Here is a 19,244-nt window from a genome sequence, read left to right as displayed (position 1 = left end):
CGGCGGCGACGAAGGCGAGCCGGTCGGTGAAGACGTAGGCGCCCAACAACGGCGGCATAATAGGCCAGCCGTGCAGGCGAGGACACCAGTCGGCGGCGACGAAGGCGAGCCGGTCGGTGAAGACGTAGGCGCCCAACAACGGCGCCATAATAGGCCAGCCGTACAGGCGAGGACACCAGTCGGCGGCGACGAAGGCGAGCCAGTCGGTGAAGACGTAGGCGCCCAACAACGGCGGCATAATAGGCCAGCCGTGCAGGCGAGGACACCAGTCGGCGGCGGACGAGGCGGCCGGTCGGTGAAGACGTAGACGCCCAACAACGGCGGCATAAAGGCCAGCCGTGCAGGCGGAAACACCAGTCGGCAGCGGCGAAGGCAAGCCGGTCGGTGAAGACGTAGACGCCCAACAACGGCGGCATAAAGGCCAGCCGTGCAGGCGGAAACACCAGTCGGCGGCGGCGAAGGCAAGCCGGTCGGTGAAGACGTAGACGCCCAACAACGGCAGCATAATAGGCCAGCCGTGCAGGCGGAAACACCAGTCGGCGGCGGTCGAGGCGAGCCGGTGGTGATGTTCTGACTGATCCATTCCTGGAGCGTAAGAGATAAGCTTAAAGCCATGAATCCCTTTTATGCATATCTGGATCTGGATCCTGCAGAACAAACATATAGGATGAGTAGTATCTGATATAAATATAATACTCGAGAAAAGTTCAAGCAGTTTATAAATACGTATTTCTTCTCTTGTTAATTTTGATTTCCCCGAGCAGATGACTCATTACGTTTAAACACTCTGCCCGACTAGTCATAGCCACCAAGCACTGGGAGTCGGCCTAAGCACTTCCCAAACATGCATATGAGTGACATGAGTTCGTCATTAATGGAACAAAGTTTCACGGATCGGAGTTTACTACTCGGGTACTTTTGCAATTATTAAGAGCAGAAAATAAATTTATCTCATCTCTATGCTTTTGATTTATTCCGAATAATACTTAGCACCTTGCGTTACTCGGTCCATCCAACGAGCCCCCGGGTGCTAGGAATCGGCCCAAAGGCAACCATCCATTGGCAAACCAAACGGAAAGCATAGGAAGATAGAACTCCATAACTCGATAGGTACTTTTGTACTCAGATTATGTCGCAAGCAATCAAGATAAATATTATGAAAAATATGATATAACATCTGTAGCCCCCGACTCACTACTCAATGGAAGACCAATTGGTGTAGTGAGGCAGAGGAAAAGGAAAAATATCATATAAAGAATAAAATAAATGATGACTTAGCTTTGTAATATTCCCCTTGGTGATGGCAGAAGTGGCCAATGTGGGAACAAAGTCGTCCATCAATAACAATGAAGACACCAGTCGGCGGCGACGAAGGCGGTCGACGGTGAAAGCGAAGATGCCCACTAATGGCGGCATGATAGGTCAGCCGTGTAAGCGGAAACACCAGTCGACGGCAACGAAGGTGAGCCAACGGTGAGGATGTAGACATCCAACAACGGCGGCATAATAGGCCAGCCGTGTAGGCGGAGGCACCACTCGGCGGCGACGGAGGCAGGCCGGCGGTGAAGTCGTAGACGCCCAACAGCGGCGGCATAATAGGCCAGCCGTGTAGACGGAGGCACCAATCGGCGGCGACGGAGGCAGGCCGGTGGTGAAGACGTAGACGCCCAACAACGGTGGTGTGACCAACCAACCATATAGGCGAAGACACCAGTCGGCGGCGACGGAGGCAGGCCGGCGGTGAAGATGTAGACGCCCAACAACGGCGGCATAATAGGCCTGCCGTGTAGACGGAGGCACCAATCGGCGGCGACGGAGGCAGGCCGGCGGTGAAGATGTAGACGCCCAACAACGGTGGCATAATAGGCCAGCCGTGTAGGCGGAGGCACCAATCGGCGGCGACGGAGGCAGGCCGGCGGTGAAGATGTAGACGCCCAACAACGGTGGTGTGACCAACCAACCATATAGGCGAAGACACCAGTCGGCGGCGACGGAGGCAGGCCGGCGGTGAAGATGTAGACGCCCAACAACGGCGGCATAATAGGCCAGCCGTGTAGACGGAGGCACCAATCGGCGGCGACGGAGGCAGGCCGGCGGTGAAGATGTAGACGCCCAACAACGGTAGCATAATAGGCCAGCCGTGTAGGCGGAGGCACCAATCGGCGGCGACGGAGGCAGGCCGGCGGTGAAGATGTAGACGCCCAACAACGGTGGTGTGACCAACCAACCATATAGGCGAAGACACCAGTCGGCGGCGACGGAGGCAGGCCGGCGGTGAAGATGTAGACGCCCAACAACGGCGGCATAATAGGCCAGCCGTGTAGACGGAGGCACCAATCGGCGGCGACGGAGGCAGGCCGGCGGTGAAGATGTAGACGCCCAACAACGGTGGCATAATAGGCCAGCCGTGTAGGCGGAGGCACCAATCGGCGGCGACGGAGGCAGGCCGGCGGTGAAGATGTAGACGCCCAACAACGGTGGTGTGACCAACCAACCATATAGGCGAAGACACCAGTCGGCGGCGACGGAGGCAGGCCGGCGGTGAAGTCGTTGTTGTTATCAGCAGTGGCGGTGGCGAAGACAAGCCGGCAGAGTGGACTCGCGGCCGATTGACCGGAAAGCTGAGACGCCTCGAGTCCATGACCAGCATCAATCGCCTCAATAGTGCCGCGTAATTATATGCGAACAACAACAAAAAATAGCAAGAGATTAATCTGAGATTAAAAATCAATATGATAAATAATGATAAAAATCAGATTGAGTTTCCCCCTGACTGATTTGGATCAAGTCAGAGAAGAGGAGCTTGAAGAAGTGGTCGACGGAAAGGAAGTGAAAACTCCCAAAGCGAAAACGAAGTCGGCGACTCATGAAATTGATTCCATCGCGCTCGTTGATAGGAAACTCGACGCAACCCCTACCTGGCGCGCCAACTGTCGAAACATGATTTCGGCAATAATAAAAGGGGGTAGCGTACGAGACCTAAAGTGGATGGATGCAGAGACAAAGGATTTAGACAGGTTCAGGCCCTCTCAATGAGAGGTAATACCCTACTCCTGTTTGGGGATTTGAATCCGCCGAGTGTGTATTGATCTGACGATCAGGTTGTCTCATGCCCCTAGAGGGGCTCCCTGCCCTCCTTATATAGGTTGGGGGGCAGGGTTACAAGATAGAAACCATAACCAATACGGTATCGGTTTCCTAAATCTACTTTACAATCTTATCAAACCAGGACTTTAGGCCGTTCCATAATATACAGGGAAACGTAATACCCAAGTCATGATCTGTTACATATTTCATATATATAAGTTATCCCCTATAACTAGTCGGATAACCATGCCGTGTGGGTATGGGGTACCCATAATCTCCACACTTCGGCACCGACCACGACGCGGCGGCGATGCACACCATCGCGGAGGAAACCGGCGGCACGCTCTCCTTCATCGAGAACCAGGCCGTCGTCCAGGACGCGTTCTCCTGCATCGGCGGGCTCCTCTCGGTCACCGTGCAGGAGGCGCGCCTCGTCATCACCTGCCCTCACCACGGCGTGCGCGTCAGGTCTGTCAACTCCGGCCGCTACGACAGCGTCATTGACGGGGACGGCAGGGCAGCGTCGGTGGACGTCGGCGAGCTCTACGCCGACGAGGAGAGGCGTTTCTTGGTGTTCGTGGACGTGCCAGCAGCCGGCACCGTAGAAGACGCCACATAACTGATCAAGGTCAGCTGCACTTACCGCGACACGGCGAGTCGGCAGTCGATGGTCGTCGACGGTGAGGACGCCGTTGTGCAAAGGCCAGTGGAGGTGAGCACCAGCACGGAGCCGTCCATGGAGGTGGAGCGGGAGCGTTTCCGTGTGGAGGCAACCGAAGACATCGCGGCGGCGCGAGAAGCAGCCGAGCGCGGCGCGTACGCGGCGGAGCGTTTCCGCCGCTTGACCTGTGCCCGCCCACCTCAATTCTCTGCCACGGCCCCGCCTCGCCTGCCTCTCCCGCCCGCCATGCGCGCAAGAGAGAGAAGAGAGAGAGAGGAAGATGGGAATAGGAGTACGACATGTGGTCCCACATTTATTTTAATAAATAAAATACTAACTAGATTATCACGCGTACGTAACGTAGAACAAAACCGTTTTAGATTGGGTTGATGGGGTAATTCGTCCGGTAAAAAAATTTCAGGATGAACAATGTCCGGTTTTTAAGTTAGAGGTACATCGATCGACCACAATAGTTTAAGGGTAATTCGTACTTTTTCATATTTATAACCTTAAAACTAACCGTTGGACCTTTTGTTTTTCTACTATAAAATACAATGGATTTAAGATAACACATAGGTATAATAACATTAAAAATATGTGCACAATTTTTAAATTTTTTTTTATGACATTTGTTAATTGATATTCACGGAATACATACGTGAAGTTTCTTTGCACAGGATATGTGCCCCCCAACAACGGCCCTGGCCCCGTGGCTTATTTATTTATTTTCGTCTGTCTAGGTTTGGTCGACACCTCCTTGACCGGAGTAACTGAGTGAGAGTGATGCCGGGCTCCTTTGCTGTACAGGGTGGACTGCACCATACGAGCGCCGTCCGATGCCAGCTTCGCTCTCCTCATATCAATTCAAGCCGACGGATCGCACTGCCAGCTCTCCAGTACAGGAATCTCGAGAGTCGAGGGCTCCTCCATGTCGTTGTGGTGGGCCCCACCACCAGCGTCCGAGAATTGAGACGCGCACCGATTCCTTCCTGCCTCACACGCTGCTCTCGCTGCCAGTCCGCCACCCACCGCCGCCCACCGCCGAGCGGCCTCCCCGCGCGGCGAGGCCAAACCCTCCCATGTCCACCCCGGCCGGCGTGGCGCCCCGCCGCTCCTCCAGGCTCGCCTCCAGCGCTCCTCCGCTCGGAGCCGGCCAGCCTTCCTCCTCCCCACTTCCTCGGCGCCGCCGCCGCCGCGCTTCGCCGTCTGGCTGCGCCAGGTTCGTCCCTCTTCTCTCCCAGAGAGTGATGCTCTCTGGGTGAACTTGTGATTCTAGTTTGCTATGCGTGAGCTTGACTGATAATCACATGAGCAGTTGTGAAAAGTGGGGAGTCAAACTAGACAGACCCTGTTCTTATGTACTCTATTGGGCGATTCGTGTGAACCATACTCCTATTTTGGTTCTAGGAGCCGATTTCTGGCATTAATATTGATTCTTCTGGTGTAGTGCAACTAGCTCTCTGTCCTGAATGAATTGATTGTGTATTTTGGGATGGATACACGGGAACGAATCTTATGCACACAAGTTTTTTCGTGTACACACCATGGACACCAACTAAAACATATCACCAAAAAAATCTATAAAAAAATATACATATACTTTTAGTAGTATTACATCTATATGTAAAGTCTCATATTCAAATTCATTATATATAGGGAGCAACGAAAAAAACAAATTTCTAACAGTGTCATACTCTTAAAACTGTTAGAATTTTTATCTTTTTTTGTTACAGCTCAAATATAATGAATTTGAGGTTAAGACTTTACACATAAGTGTAATACTATTGAAAGTACTTGTACAATTCTTTCTAGATTGTTTGGTGCAATTTGTTAGTTGGTGTACACGGTGTGCAAACGATAATGCCTGTGTGCACAGGATATGTTCCCTAGATACACTCATATGGTGATTGCAAACAGTTGATTTATACCCAGTAGAGGTAGATTTTTGTAGCTATTTCGGGTTTTTCGTATCTGAGCAGTGTATGATTAGAGGTAATTAGGGTGAAGCCAGCCGAAAATATTGTCAGGGTCAGCTCCATTGCATAGCACAGTAAACGATGATCGAAACAACATTTTACTAAAGGATTTCGAATTTCTTCAGGGTTGGCTAACCCTCATGAACAGGGCTAGCTTCGCCCCTGAGAGGTATACTCCCTGTATTCGATGCGATTTCTCAGTTTCCATTTTCCTACAACTGTGTTTTTGGTCACATTTGGTCAGCATTTCTTTCCTTACTAAGGATGGCGGTTACTGGTTAGTCTCAACATTTCAAAGAAAAGTCATTGCACTAAGGATTTGCTTCTTCTGCTACAGAGAGGTTGACAACTCGCCTCCTCCGGTGGTCATCTTAGATGACAACGAAATGGAGCAGCATGTTGAGGCAGAAGAAATGAAGAAGCAAGGGGAAGAGAGTGTGGAGGCAAATGAAGCAGAGGAGAAGGACAAGGATGCGGAGGTCTTAGAGGAACTACCTGATTGGCTTCCTGATGGTTGGATCATGGAGGTACGTTGTGGCGACAACGGCAACATCTACCGGGTATTCACTCTAACATATGCCCATACCTATATATCTCTGTGTGATATTTGATATTTGTAAGATCATTTGGGTCGAGACGTTACAGGTTTGGTCGCTTCCTGATCATTTATGTGCAGTATTACACTTCCCCGGTGTCAGGATACACATTCTCTACAAAGATGGAGACACTACATTATCTTTTTTCGGAGATGGATGAGCGTGTGCTGGAGTCTCAGGCGTGCGCCGATGACAATGAGCTTCATGTAAGTTGTACTCATGATGATGTGATTTTTTTTGTACTACTGTTGATTCCATTTGTGTTGTGCTTTCCTGCTTTTCACATGCAGAGAATGCACACATGGCTTCCAGATGGGTGGGCAATTGAAGTCAGAGCTGGGGGTAAGAAGATGGAAAAAATGTACAAGGTAATTTTGGACCTTGTCCTTCAATTAACATCAGGTGTATTCTGCTAAAAAAATCGGTTGTGGAAGCTACTGCCCAATTATTTAAGAGTGATGGAAAATCCTACTCCGTGTTACATTAAGAAAAACAGATAACAAAGTTCTCACAAGTACACCACATGCATCTTTCATAGAGTTCAAAGCAAAGTGCTGCATTCGAGAACCGATCTCATCTGGCCACAAACCATAAGATGAAGAAGACATCATGCAATCAAGGTCATACAGACTTTTATTACGTAAACATGATCGATACACCATGCCAACTTTCTTTAACAGGAGGATCATCCAAACAAAGAACATTGTCCACAGTCTTGAGTGACAACACTAATTCCTGCAGTTGTGCTGCTCCAGCCCTCATCTTCTCCTTGCAGTCATCCCTTCAGCGAATCTGTCCAAAATATTCAAAATAATTCTTGAGCCGACAGACATTTTCTTCTTAAAGCAGACTATATCCGGACTTTCATGCAGACCAGCAAAAAGCAGCTAAACCAAAAGAATGTAAATGTCAAGCAACTGGCTATGCCACCTGAATCCATTTAGAATACCGAGTCCTGTTCTTTTGTTTGTCTGAACTATCCAGTTTTAGATGAGAACAAACAACTTATACAAAAATTGTCAAAATTCGAATCAAGCGTTATTACTCATAACACCGCCAATGACTCTCACATGAAACCGAGGGGAGACGCAGAATAACAGTTGTGAAAACAAACCGTAGAAAACACCGAAAAAGTTTGGAGTGAAGAACATCCTGAACAACACCGTTGTGTTCTAGGATAGAAAAAGAATCCCCGAGATCACAGGGGGGTTCGAACAGAACCGTGATCATTTCAGGCACAACGATTCGCGACCTATTTTACATAATGATACAATATTAGCCAGTTGCACTCCACAATTCTACATAGGTCAGGTGAGAGGGCAGCCAAATAGAAGGTGTGTTAAAAAATCCATCAGTTTGAATAGACAAGGCAGGGTTTATCATCCTACCAGTTTATGTGGCCTATTTTGTTTTGCGTAAGAATAGAAATATTGTAAAGTAGCCACAAAAAACATTTGATTGTGACTTGTAAGGAAATCCTTGCCTTCCACAATGATACAATATTAGCCACATTGGAGCAAAAAACAAATTTCCTGTAATAGGTTTTAACTGTAAATAAGAGTCTTTATATCTCCACGATACAATATTAGCCACATTGGAACTTTTCATGATCGTTTGCACCATGCTTTAGATAAAATACATGTGGTGCAACATAGGATGGAATTGCTGGTAGTGCCCTTCAGGGTGGAGGCTGAGAGTTTGACAAATGATTTTTATCTGATATGATTATTTTTCAATTACATGTGACTAAAAATCCATGGAAATATGTTGTTGCAGTTCTATGTTCATCTGCCTACTGGAATGCGGTTCTTGTCGAAAGAAAATGTACTGCTCTATTCTAATGAGGGGAAGATTTCCAGATGTGATGTAAAGGGTTTGTGTGATACAAGCTCTGAAGATAATGTATGGTATTTGCTGTAAATATTTATGTTATTAGGCAAGTAATGCTTTTTTTTAGAGCTAATTGTTACACTTATTTACAGATTCTTGCAATGGTAGAATTTAATCCAGATGGGCTTCCAGAAGGATGGGTGAAGGAAATAATATTTAGAAAGTGCAATGATGGAATTAGGAAAGACCCGGTACATTACAATATAGCATGCGATTCTTTTGATATAATATGCTGGCATATGGGAACACATTGATTAATGTTTTCTGAAGAAACATTATCTTCTTGTGCAGTATTATACTGATCCTGTTAGTCGTCATGTATTCCGCACACTCAAGTCTGTAATCAACTACCTTGAAACTGGACAAATCACTAAACATGCCTATATTCCGAGGAGAAGCGTTACTGATATGTACTCTTTTGACAGGTGCACAGATCTGGTAATTACTTTTTTGTATTGTTTTTTCCTTATCAAAATTATGTTATTATCCTTCAAAACCTCTAACTCTCAAAGAAAAATCTGCATTACTTGCTTTTTAATGTTCTTAGTTCTTACACAGTTGAGCATGCAATTTTGATAAATATACGCAGTTTACTATCTGGTCCAGTTATTTCTCATTTAATTCAAGAGACCATAGAAGCTTTTGAAATGAGCAATACAGTGCTCTTCATGATACTGAAAATTGTTTTTTTGAGGGAAGATGCTGGAAATTCTTGTCAGCTTTCCCAAAGAGTCCACAATAAATCAAGTTAATATTGAGAATTGCTTGTGTCTTAGAGCCTTTGGCCATGCATAACCAATGTTTTGACAGTTTCTCTTTCACTGCCCTTGTACGACTCTTTGTTTTATCCTATGCCATTCTTTTGGATTGTCCATGTATCAGCTATTCCGCTTCAGCCTTCGAGCATAAAAAAGGGTAAAGTTGGGTCTATAAGTTTTGTTGACCTTATCGGCTCATTGTCCATCGAGTTGTAACTCGATTCTACTTCCTATTTTCATGCTTTCTGGCACAAACCAAATGGTTTTCTTTGAGCCTAAGTTTTAGAACTGAAATGTCAATTGATTTCTCATGACATTCCTGCAAATTTACATACATGGAATTTACTACAGAATTGGTTGAAAATATTATTTTAATACTTTACATGCCATTTCCAATCTAACAGTAGTTATCAATAACATTGACTGTAGTGTGAGTTGCTCTTAAATGTTTTTCTTTCATGGCTATTTGTGCTACCTTTATGGCCATTTCTGAGAAGTGTCAGGGCTTCTTTGAATAGAATTTGGTAATTGTTTTCAATTGCAGCCTCAAAGTATGCTGAAAAGACTGAAAATACAAGGAAAAGCAAAGAAAAAGTCTGTAGGAGCATCGGTCAAAGGCAAGAAACTATCTAATGGCCTGGCATCAAATAACTGTAAGTTCATGTAGCTGTTAGTTATGTGTGGTAATCACATTAGTACATTTCCTACAGTTATTGACTTTGCCTTTGGCAGTTATGTTACTTTCTGTTGAACACTAATTTGTAATACAACCTATTTCATAGAATCTGTACTCTGTCAGCGTCAAGTTACACATGCGACAAATGAAATACTTGGTATTAGTAAAAGGGTATTTTAGGTTATAGGTATTAAGTTTTTGTAGATGTGGATAATTATAACTACCACAGAAATTGGCACAAGATCATGGACAAGGGAGCATCATCTATGACAAATAAGTTGTCTAGAGATAATCATAAGCAGAAATAATAAAAAAAAACAACAAACAAGCAAACAATAAAACAGGGGAAATTTGCAGTGTCGAGATCGAAGGTGCTGCTGTGCTGGACATGGCCGCAGATGTGGAGTCCTAAACTTTTGTTTCAGTCATATGTCGAATCAGGTGACATGAGTCCTTGGGTTTGGTTTTAAACTAATAAGGAATTCAAATAATATGCGAGCTGCTTGATGTGCTTATCACAAGTAACATATCCTATATATTTATATAGTTCATTCCCACTAAGTGTAGTTAATGCTATTTCTCTCTTCTCTCATGAAGCCACATCATCCCAATTATTTTTAGCCTTTGGATGATAGATCTATGGTACAAATAGTTTCTTCTTTCTTCTCTCTTAAAACCATACAATCTCAATTGTTTTTTAGTTCAAAATTCATAAGTATCAATTACATAAAATATGTTCACCTTGCATTATATTTGCAATCATGTGTTAATTATATAAAACATAGGAAGCCATTTTATTTTGGTTTACAAAATATAATATAGCTTATTTTTACATACTATACAACTTAATTTACCGCAGCAACGGGGCGGAGTATTCATCTAGTATATAATGTTGTCACGGAAACCATCCACAATTGTCATGGCTTCACAAATAGCACTGCCCGTCATCCAATGTTTCTGTATTCGAATGAGATTACAATTTCCTGCAGTTGTTTTTGTGTGTAGCTTTTCTCTATATTTTCAAAATTGATATCTGAATTATCTTTAGTTTCCGAATGTCAGATTATCACCAGTAAACAGTTCACATAACCTGGAAATGTAGGCGAAAAATCTAGGCTGTAATATGCACACCACATTTTGGTTATGCCTATACCACTAAACATTCTTTAGGCTTATTTTATTTCTAATGGCCAAGGCATTGCTCCTGCCAGCTGATTTATAAATATATACATATATTGTTTTTATTTCCCTTGGAAACTGATATAATGACACTCAACACTTGATGCTGTAGTTATTGTTTTTTTCTGTTCTCAGTGAACTGGCTACTATACTAATCGATATGTTCTGGGCAAAATTCCTGGTTGTAAATGTTTAATAATTTGGGTGAAAGTTTGACTGCGATAGTTCCATACTTCTAGAGCACTTTACAACCATTAAATGAAGGAAATATTTGCTTTTGTACCAATAAAATTCACCTCGTTTTGTTTTATACCACCAAAGTCTTGCTGTTAAATGTATACCTCCAAATTTTTATTCTGTTTAGTTCTATACGACTTCAGCCAGTATGGGCCTTTATATTTTTGAATTTTTATATCTTTTTGGCAAGAAAAACATGTGGAATACCAGATCTAGCCTGTCGTGGCTCTGTCTGGATCAACGTGATGCGTGCAGAATACACCATTGTGGACAACTCGACTCCCTGGCACATCACCCTATGTGTGCTCAGCAAACTATGTTGCGTCCTCTGCCTCGTTACGCTTCACCACCTTTCCTGCTAGTCGGTTAAGGCATATGAACACCGTTCATCCACAAGATCTAAAGCTCTGCCTGGTTCATGCTGTGCTCAATTCATTCATTAGAGATGGGAGGAAAAGGAGAGATCCTGGACGAGCTCACTGTAGAAGTGCTGACTGGACCGTTTCGTGATGCGGTGCTGCTTGGCTGCCTGAGTCAGATAGCAATGACACACAGGTTCTGTTATGAAAATAGATGCACAACGGAGACACGAATTTTACGTGGAAAACTCTTGCGGGAAAAAACCACAGGCACCGACCGGCAATGATCACTATTGAGAAGTTGATTACAAACGTAGGGGAATAACAATGGGAACGTCACCACCCCTTCCAGTACGGCTTAGAAGAGTATATATAGGAGATAAAAGAAAGACACCTAATAGGAAAATACATGGAGTCCTACTAGGAAACTAATCCGAATATATTGTAGGTCTAAAATTCGGATCACATATTTAACAGGTTCTGAGTGGCATCACTTGTAGCAATGGGCCAATGGCTGAGGTATGGCCATACGGGGGAGTGTAGAGAAGAGGAGAAGAGGGTGGGGGTGGACAGCACCGGTGGTGGGCTTGCCAATGGTTCACCGGCGAGAGGTAGGCGTGATGGCATACCACAACTCAGCATAAGGACAAGGATGAATGAGTAGGATGAGGAAGGTAAAGGTGTCAGGGCTATCTGTAGAATACACAATGTGGATGGCAGTGGTATAAAAATTAATGGAGAACAATTTTGATGGTATAAAAAGTAAAAGAGATATTTTGGTGGTATAAAATTAAACCTCCCAAATTTTGGTGTTCTAAAACCAACATTTCCTTAAATAAAACACAAGTCGTTTTCACAATTTAGATTGCTTTATATAATTTGTATTGTTTTGTCCTCCATCTACCTGATTTCTAATTGCCACATCATATCTGAAGGTATGTCTTCTGGGTTGGATCCTGAAATCGGGCCAGAAGAAAGGAAACTTGGAACTGTTAAATCCATAACCAAAGAAGCAGTTAACTCAGATACTATCAAGCGATCAAGAGGAAGGCCACCGAAAATCTTGATGCCAACTATTGAAAGCACCAAACCTGAGATTGCATTAGTCACGTCAGAGGCTATCAAGAGATCAAGAGGTAGGCCATGGGAAACCATGATACAACTTATGAAAGCATTAAAAGTATGAAGGTTATTGGTAAAACAACAATGAACTCAGGTCATAGCATGGCTAAACAGGGCTGTAAAATTTGTATAGCAAAGATAAGGACTAAAAGCAGTGAACAGCGAAGTCAAGCAAAGAAATGCCCTATACTAGAGGTAGTTAACAGGAAAAAAGTGGAGCGAATTAAATTAAGAAATATTAGATGCAAATAATAAAATGTCACTTGGTGCCTGTCCCAATGCACTTTTTATGACCAATAGAAAGTTTAAAAGCACTAAGAAAATCAGAAATGTTGTGGTTTTGAAGCACATGTACATCGAGGATGCTTTATTACAACAACTATTCTGTTTGAAAGCTGACAAGTGAAATGAACATCTCTAACCAATCCCTCATTAACTAGTTATTTTTTGTCATGCTAGTGTTTCTCTGTTGTTATAATCGCCATAACATCTTTGTCTTGTGCTATTAAATATAAGCTGATTGCTGCTCTGGTCACCATGTGTGCTGCATGTGACTTGGAGATTCATATGTAGTCCTGATTATTCCATCATACATTCCTGAACTTTAGTTAGTTTCTTGCAGTACGTATCATGTTGTTGTGGAGATCACACAGAATGGTGGGATGTCGCCATTTGTTGTGTGATCTGCCAATGAATGTTTTCCTGCTTTTCTGGTTTTATTTCCCTGTAGCTGAACTGAAATGTTTCTAGTAATGGATAGGGGATGAGCTTTGCTCTTCTGTTTCCAAAAAAAAAAAAAAATGTTGTTGTGACTTTCCCTTTCCTGATCAATGATGAGATGTGTAGTGGTGTTACACTCCAATAAGCTTTTATCTTTTCTGATCTACTTCATTTACTTGCCAAGGAGAATGACTACATCACAATACTGAGAAGTAAGTTATTTCCATTTTCCTTTTGAATGGGATAAGGTGTGTGTTCTGAACAAAATTGTATATTTGATTGTTTACATGGAAGATTTGTAATAATGAATGCACTAATGTGATTGAAAATTAAAGAAGGGACTGAATTCCCTAGTATTTTGTGGGAAATGTTTTCAAACGTCAGTTTAAACTTCCCACTTATGAAGATAAGATAATGAGCCCTCAAACTTATTTAATTTAGGTTTGTCAATATTACACCAACTTAATAATATGTACCATGCTTTATGATTCTGAAGTATTTTTGTTTAGGTCCCGATGCAAATCCTATTTTTTTCTTTGAAAGGAACAAATCCTTTTGATTTAATAACATGTATTGAAAGAAAAGAGGTGAGGTGTATTTAATGTTGACTAAATGTATCGATGTAGCTTGCATAGTAATGCTACCACCTACTAGGCTTGGCTATAATTGCCAAAATATGAAATTAGTTAATCTCAGTCAATAGTAATATCAAAGCATACAAAAAGTCAATTTAATCATTCTGTTGAGCAATATTTGACTATTCTTTATGCTTGATTATTTCCATTCGGGAAACTATGTCCTCAACATTTTTTTTGTTGTTTTTGAATAATGTGAAGAATGTGAATTATTTTCTGTTATAACAAGTGGTATAAATATTCTAGTCATCCTATGATAATGTTTTGACATAAATAGCTCTACAAAGCATATTAATTGAATATGCAATTATGCATGCTACATTGTTTGCATTCTCTAGGGAAGTCTATATAATATATTACGCATTTCCCTTCCATTATGCCTAATGATTAGTTCGCCGGGCTGCATTTGATGATATTAATCTGTGGTCTTTTATGTAAAACAAATATTATTTAGAGCACTAAAGACTACAGGTCAAGTAGAAAAGACTGCCAAGTAACAACAAGGCCACAGTTCACTGGAAAGCAAACTAAAGGAAAAGAAACAAAAATGATGCTAACACTTGCCGTCACATTTTCCCATTTCTCAACAAGTTGTTCTTTCATTATTGGCAGCATATTAGTACTTTGTAAAAAAAATTGAAAGCATAGAAATATAGAATGTTGAAGTTTTCTTGAGCAAGAGAGTGTGTAAGGTGATAGCTGGACACGATCTGCTCTGCTATATTAGTAACAACATGAACTTACTGTCATGTTCTGCAGATATGGGGTAAGATCCTATAGCTTTCTATTGTTCATGATACTGTAGCATTACTATAGTACGCAATAAGTTTCCTTTGTTAAATGTTAGTTTGATTGCTTAGTTTTTTTTATCAAGTTTGATTGCTTAGTCAATAATATTTGATTAGTTTTCTAGGATAACAGTTCTTTCAGCTATTGATATATCTCAATTGCAAGTTTCTAAAGATATTTAGTTTTCTGTAGCCATCCTTGTTTATCTTCTATATAATGTTGAGTATTATGAGAGTGATAGTCAAGCAGAAAAAAAAGGGAATAATAGCCCCATCTAGTCTATCTCCTTTGAAAGAGCCACACTGTTCAGACTCTTCCTTTAAGGTAGTTATCCCATAATCCTGTTATGTAGAATGGACCCGGAAGAATCACTGATTAAATTTAGACATCTTTTATTGCTGAAGATTAAATTTAGACATCCATAAAGTAAGTCTAACAAGGTCAAAGATCTAAAGTAACATGAAAACAAAAATGCAACATTATGTCCATAAAAATCTTTCTTGTTTTGAATCTTCTATGGAAACAGGAAGTGCTTCTGTATTGAAATATCAGACTGCAGTGACACCAAAATTTTACAGATGCACGGCACAATTTTTTTGGTGGAAGCCAAAGGGCTTCATTTGCTGTTTAGTGGGACGCTGATGCAATATAAAAGAATGGTTCATAGTTGGTCGACAGACACAAAATCCCTTAAACTTTACTGAATTTTGCCCCAAGTAGTTTAATTATAACAATATTTATTTAGCTATTGTTCAATGTAATGGATCATATTTTGTCTTTTTAGATTTAGTCCAGTCTAATGATTTAACTTTTGCACATTTGCAGCTGAAGGTGTCAATTCTTGCTTAATTCATCTCTCTGAACCAAATGAAAAGATGGTCAAAGCCACCAGTGCAGTAGAACCTGCCAGTTCAAATAATGCCAAACGACATGGAGGGAGCCCGCAAAAAAAATTTAAGCACATTACTGACATCACTTTAGATTGTGCCAAGAGTTCAAATAAGGAGTCAGAGCATATTGTTACAGCAAAGAAATTGGGTATTGGAGGTGGAGAACAAGTGGCAAACGAAAATACATTGGAGCACACTAACATGAAAGAGCACCTTGGGGTAATCCAGGACTACACAAGCAACAGGAAGAAAGATAAATTGAACTTGATTACTGATCCAGATCTGCATGAGCATAAAAACGGCAAGTTTACTGAAAAACTAGCGTGCACTGCAGTTCATAAATTTTATATGAGGAGAAGTAGCAATCATACAGTGGCATTGAAAAAAGGATAATGAAAACAAGATACTCTTACCGAGTTTAGAGCCCTTCTCCAAACATAATTGGAGCAGAATAAAGAACACTTCAATTCCCTCGTAAGTAATGAAATAGCTGAATGCGATTGTACCTTGGGCAATATGAAGCAAGTGTAGTTTCCATTGAAAATGTGCCCTTTATTTGGTACATTCTTGAGAGAATAATGCGATATCAAACGACTAATTTGATTGTCTATTTGGATGTTTCCCATTTTTCTGCTAGGGTCAATTTGGAAGACTGATCTACTACCTCCGTTTCAGGTTATAAGATTTTTTAGCATTGCCCACATTCATATAGATGTTAATGAATCTAGCCATGCCCACATTCATATAGATATTAATGAATCTGTGGCTAGATTCATTAACATTTATATGAATTTAGGCAATGCTAAAAAATTTTATAATATGTAACGGAGGAAGTAGCATCTATGGGCCTCTGGAAAACGATCTTTCAACTTGCGCAAGAAGCAAGAGGTCGTTTTTGCCTTGGACATTACAAGTGGCTCCTACTACTTTTGCCAATACAATTAGGAATTAGGAATTAAAATTAAATCAGAGAAATAGTCGTCCTGTACAGGAAAGATTGTTTTTAATACGAAAGATTGCAGTTTAACTTGCTTTAGACCTTTAGTTGTGCACTGGCACCTCTAATGTACTGTTTAGAACTTTAGTAAAAATAGCTGAATATTAGTCGAAAACCAATTAAGTTCTTCGCTGTCATCCTCTTGAAACACTTAGCTATATCTACCCTTTTAAAGAAAAGGTTCGTGCGAACATGTTAACATTCCTTTTGTTCCTAGTCCATATCTGAATCAGGCCAACTTTTCCTTTGTTTCATGCACGTAGATTCTTGGGTCAAATCTAAACGGTTGAATATGGGCCATGTGGCATAAAGTAGGCCTTTTATTTATCCTTTTTGTTTTTTTTATTTGAATATTTCTATTATAAACTTCCTACACTCTTGTATTCTTGTATTGGTATGGATAGAGTTCATATACTTTTATGTTTCAACTAGCAAAGTGTCCGTGCGTTGCACCCGGAACACTAAAATTTCATGAGATGATTAATTTTTGTGAATTGAACACTTTAAAAGAATGATATTTCTAAGAAAATACACAATTAGAACTCATCACTAACAAATAAATCAATCCAAAAATAGATGTCGGATATACCTTTTATGACAAATCAGTAAAGCTAGGAAAGAAAATTAGAATAACCAATTCCATTGAAAGTAGGATGTTCTAAATGAATTGTTTCGTGTAATAGCACACAATCTGTAAAAGCCATGTAGCAAAATAATCAAGTTAACTCAAACAGCTCAATTAGCTCAAATCCTTAGACAAATACTTAAAAAATGAAATGAAAAAAAATGCAACTCGATTAGAAAAGAGAAAGTTGCCGTCTCGTCGTCATCGTCACTGTGTCGTTCATACCTGAAGGGAAGTTCCTCGGGCCGGCGAAGTACTCCTCCGCCGGGTGCATCGTTGGCTTCATGCGTGTCTCTTGGGATACGCGTAGGCTACGATAGCATAAATCAAAATTTTCTATCGCGTAAACCAGGAACCATGCAAGTATTAGATCATATATCGTTACCACTCGACGCGCTGTGCAACGTAAGAAGACGCTGAGAAGTCGAAGGAACTCTCGCGAAGTAGCGCGCATCGATGTAGAGGAAGTAGTCGATCGCACCAGCTCGACCTTCTCCTCCTCGTGCGTTCTCCTCGCCGTACTCCCATGCCGATCAGCACCGCAAACCAGCGGCGCCTCTACCGGTATCCATACGTACAGGGATGGAACGCCATGTGCAGATGTGCTAGCACCCGCGCGCGGCTAGGGTTTTGCTCGAGGAGGGAAGTGATGGCTAGGGTTTCTCACGTGATGCAATGCCTCCGCCGGTCACACCCCTTACGAATATATAGGATCCATCACTCGGGCCTCCAAGGCCCGTAGGACTCCTATTCGGATCCCTATTCGAATTAAGCTCATGTTGGATCTCTATCCAATCCCCTTATTCTGGCCCATTAAGCGTGCGACCCTGTAGGTTCATATATACTCGGCTGTAACCCGAAAACTCCTTTTCGGTCCATGCGTCAACAGCGGCCCCTAGCAGAACGTATTTATCCACCGGGCATACATAAAGATCATATCGGCTAAACCTCTAGTGTATACTTGTATGAACCCCTTTGCCTCACGATATCGATTAAGCTCAAGGCTAGATATGTGCCATTCTCTAATAGCTCAATCATTCACTCGAACCTGTTGATAGATTATATAACTTGTGATTGACTCCTCAATCACCTTTGGCATGGCCATGCACTTCCATAATCTACAACATCGAGGGGCCCAGAGATATCTCTCCATAGAAGGGGCAAATCCCATCTTGATTATTCATATCCCACTACATGTTTCATAGTATACCCGAAAACTACTTTTATAACTACCCAATTACGGAGTAGCGTTTAGCAGTCCCTAATTAAGCTACTACACATGTTGAGAACCATGATAATCTCAGGTCTAAGAATTCAACACCAACACTCAATGAGATCACTGATGACACAACACATATGGCTCTTGCAGTGTCGCATGTTGGGTCTATCCAACAACATGTTCACCAACATGTGTCCACATTATTAATTTGGTATCTCTATACCATGATCCATGAGACATGATCATCAATTAATACATGTGCTGATCATATAAACATATTTGTTCTACATATGATATTTGATCAGGGATCCTTTAGAAATAGTAACAAACAACATAAAGAGTCTCATGAAAGAATCACATATTCATTAACCAATAAGGAGTTATCTGTTTCAAGGAACAATGTCGGATAAATATGTAAACATTGTATGTGATACAATCATCTCTATGATTGCCTTTAGGGCATATCACTAACAGTGTCACCGTTGTCGAGGGGGACGACCCGACCGCCGGCGGCGACCAGGAGATCGTGGTGCTCTTCCGCTACACACGCTACTCGAGGACATGGAACAGGCGCAAGGGCATTGCGATTCGATGAGGACCAAGCTGAACTGTCTCCGGTACATCGTCTCGCCCGCCATCGACCTAGCGAGCTTGTTGGCATGGGACAACTCATTGTTGGCGCTGCTGATATACCCTTACTCCCCCTGACGTTCACGCTTACTTATCCCCAACGGTGGCCCGACATGGAGCGGATGGGGGAAGATGGGGCCACACCGATCGATCTGATGAAATGAAAAGGGAAGGAAACGAAGAAATATAAGGGTCACT

The 19,244-nt window shown here is 42.2% G+C and overlaps 2 protein-coding genes across 2 annotated transcripts; both read left to right on the top strand.

Annotated features, from left to right (window-relative positions):
- The first annotated feature begins 3,397 nt into the window (after positions 1 to 3,397).
- LOC107275795 (E3 ubiquitin-protein ligase WAV3) lies at positions 3,398 to 3,706 on the top strand. The gene has a single exon (XM_015779269.1). The coding sequence runs from the start codon at positions 3,398 to 3,400 to the stop codon at positions 3,704 to 3,706; it is 309 nt and encodes a 102-aa protein (XP_015634755.1).
- A 48-nt stretch (positions 3,707 to 3,754) lies between these two features.
- On the top strand, positions 3,755 to 16,185 carry LOC4335329 (uncharacterized). Its single transcript, XM_066309754.1, has 11 exons — positions 3,755 to 3,935; positions 4,556 to 4,967; positions 6,062 to 6,284; positions 6,401 to 6,526; positions 6,611 to 6,688; positions 8,097 to 8,222; positions 8,303 to 8,401; positions 8,502 to 8,635; positions 9,513 to 9,621; positions 12,355 to 12,555; positions 15,511 to 16,185. Exons 1-9 carry the CDS (start codon positions 3,755 to 3,757, stop codon positions 9,526 to 9,528), a joined length of 1,395 nt encoding a protein of 464 aa, XP_066165851.1. The 3' UTR covers positions 9,529 to 9,621; positions 12,355 to 12,555; positions 15,511 to 16,185.
- Positions 16,186 to 19,244: the final 3,059 nt, after the last annotated feature.

Source organism: Oryza sativa, chromosome 4 (genome assembly GCF_034140825.1).
Source record: "Oryza sativa Japonica Group chromosome 4, ASM3414082v1".
Taxonomy (NCBI): domain Eukaryota; kingdom Viridiplantae; phylum Streptophyta; class Magnoliopsida; order Poales; family Poaceae; genus Oryza; species Oryza sativa.
This window is presented reverse-complemented; position numbering and strand designations above follow the sequence as displayed.

Excerpts from the sequence above, each read along its gene's own strand:
- LOC107275795 (XM_015779269.1), top strand. The coding sequence starts at position 3,398 with ATGCACACCATCGCGGAGGAAACCGGCGGCACGCTCTCCTTCATCGAG.
- LOC4335329 (XM_066309754.1), top strand. The coding sequence starts at position 3,755 with ATGGTCGTCGACGGTGAGGACGCCGTTGTGCAAAGGCCAGTGGAGGTG. Across the intron at positions 6,689-8,096 it reads AGATGGAAAAAATGTACAAG|TTCTATGTTCATCTGCCTAC; the intron begins GTAATTTTGGAC and ends ATGTTGTTGCAG. Across the intron at positions 8,402-8,501 it reads ATGGAATTAGGAAAGACCCG|TATTATACTGATCCTGTTAG; the intron begins GTACATTACAAT and ends CTTCTTGTGCAG.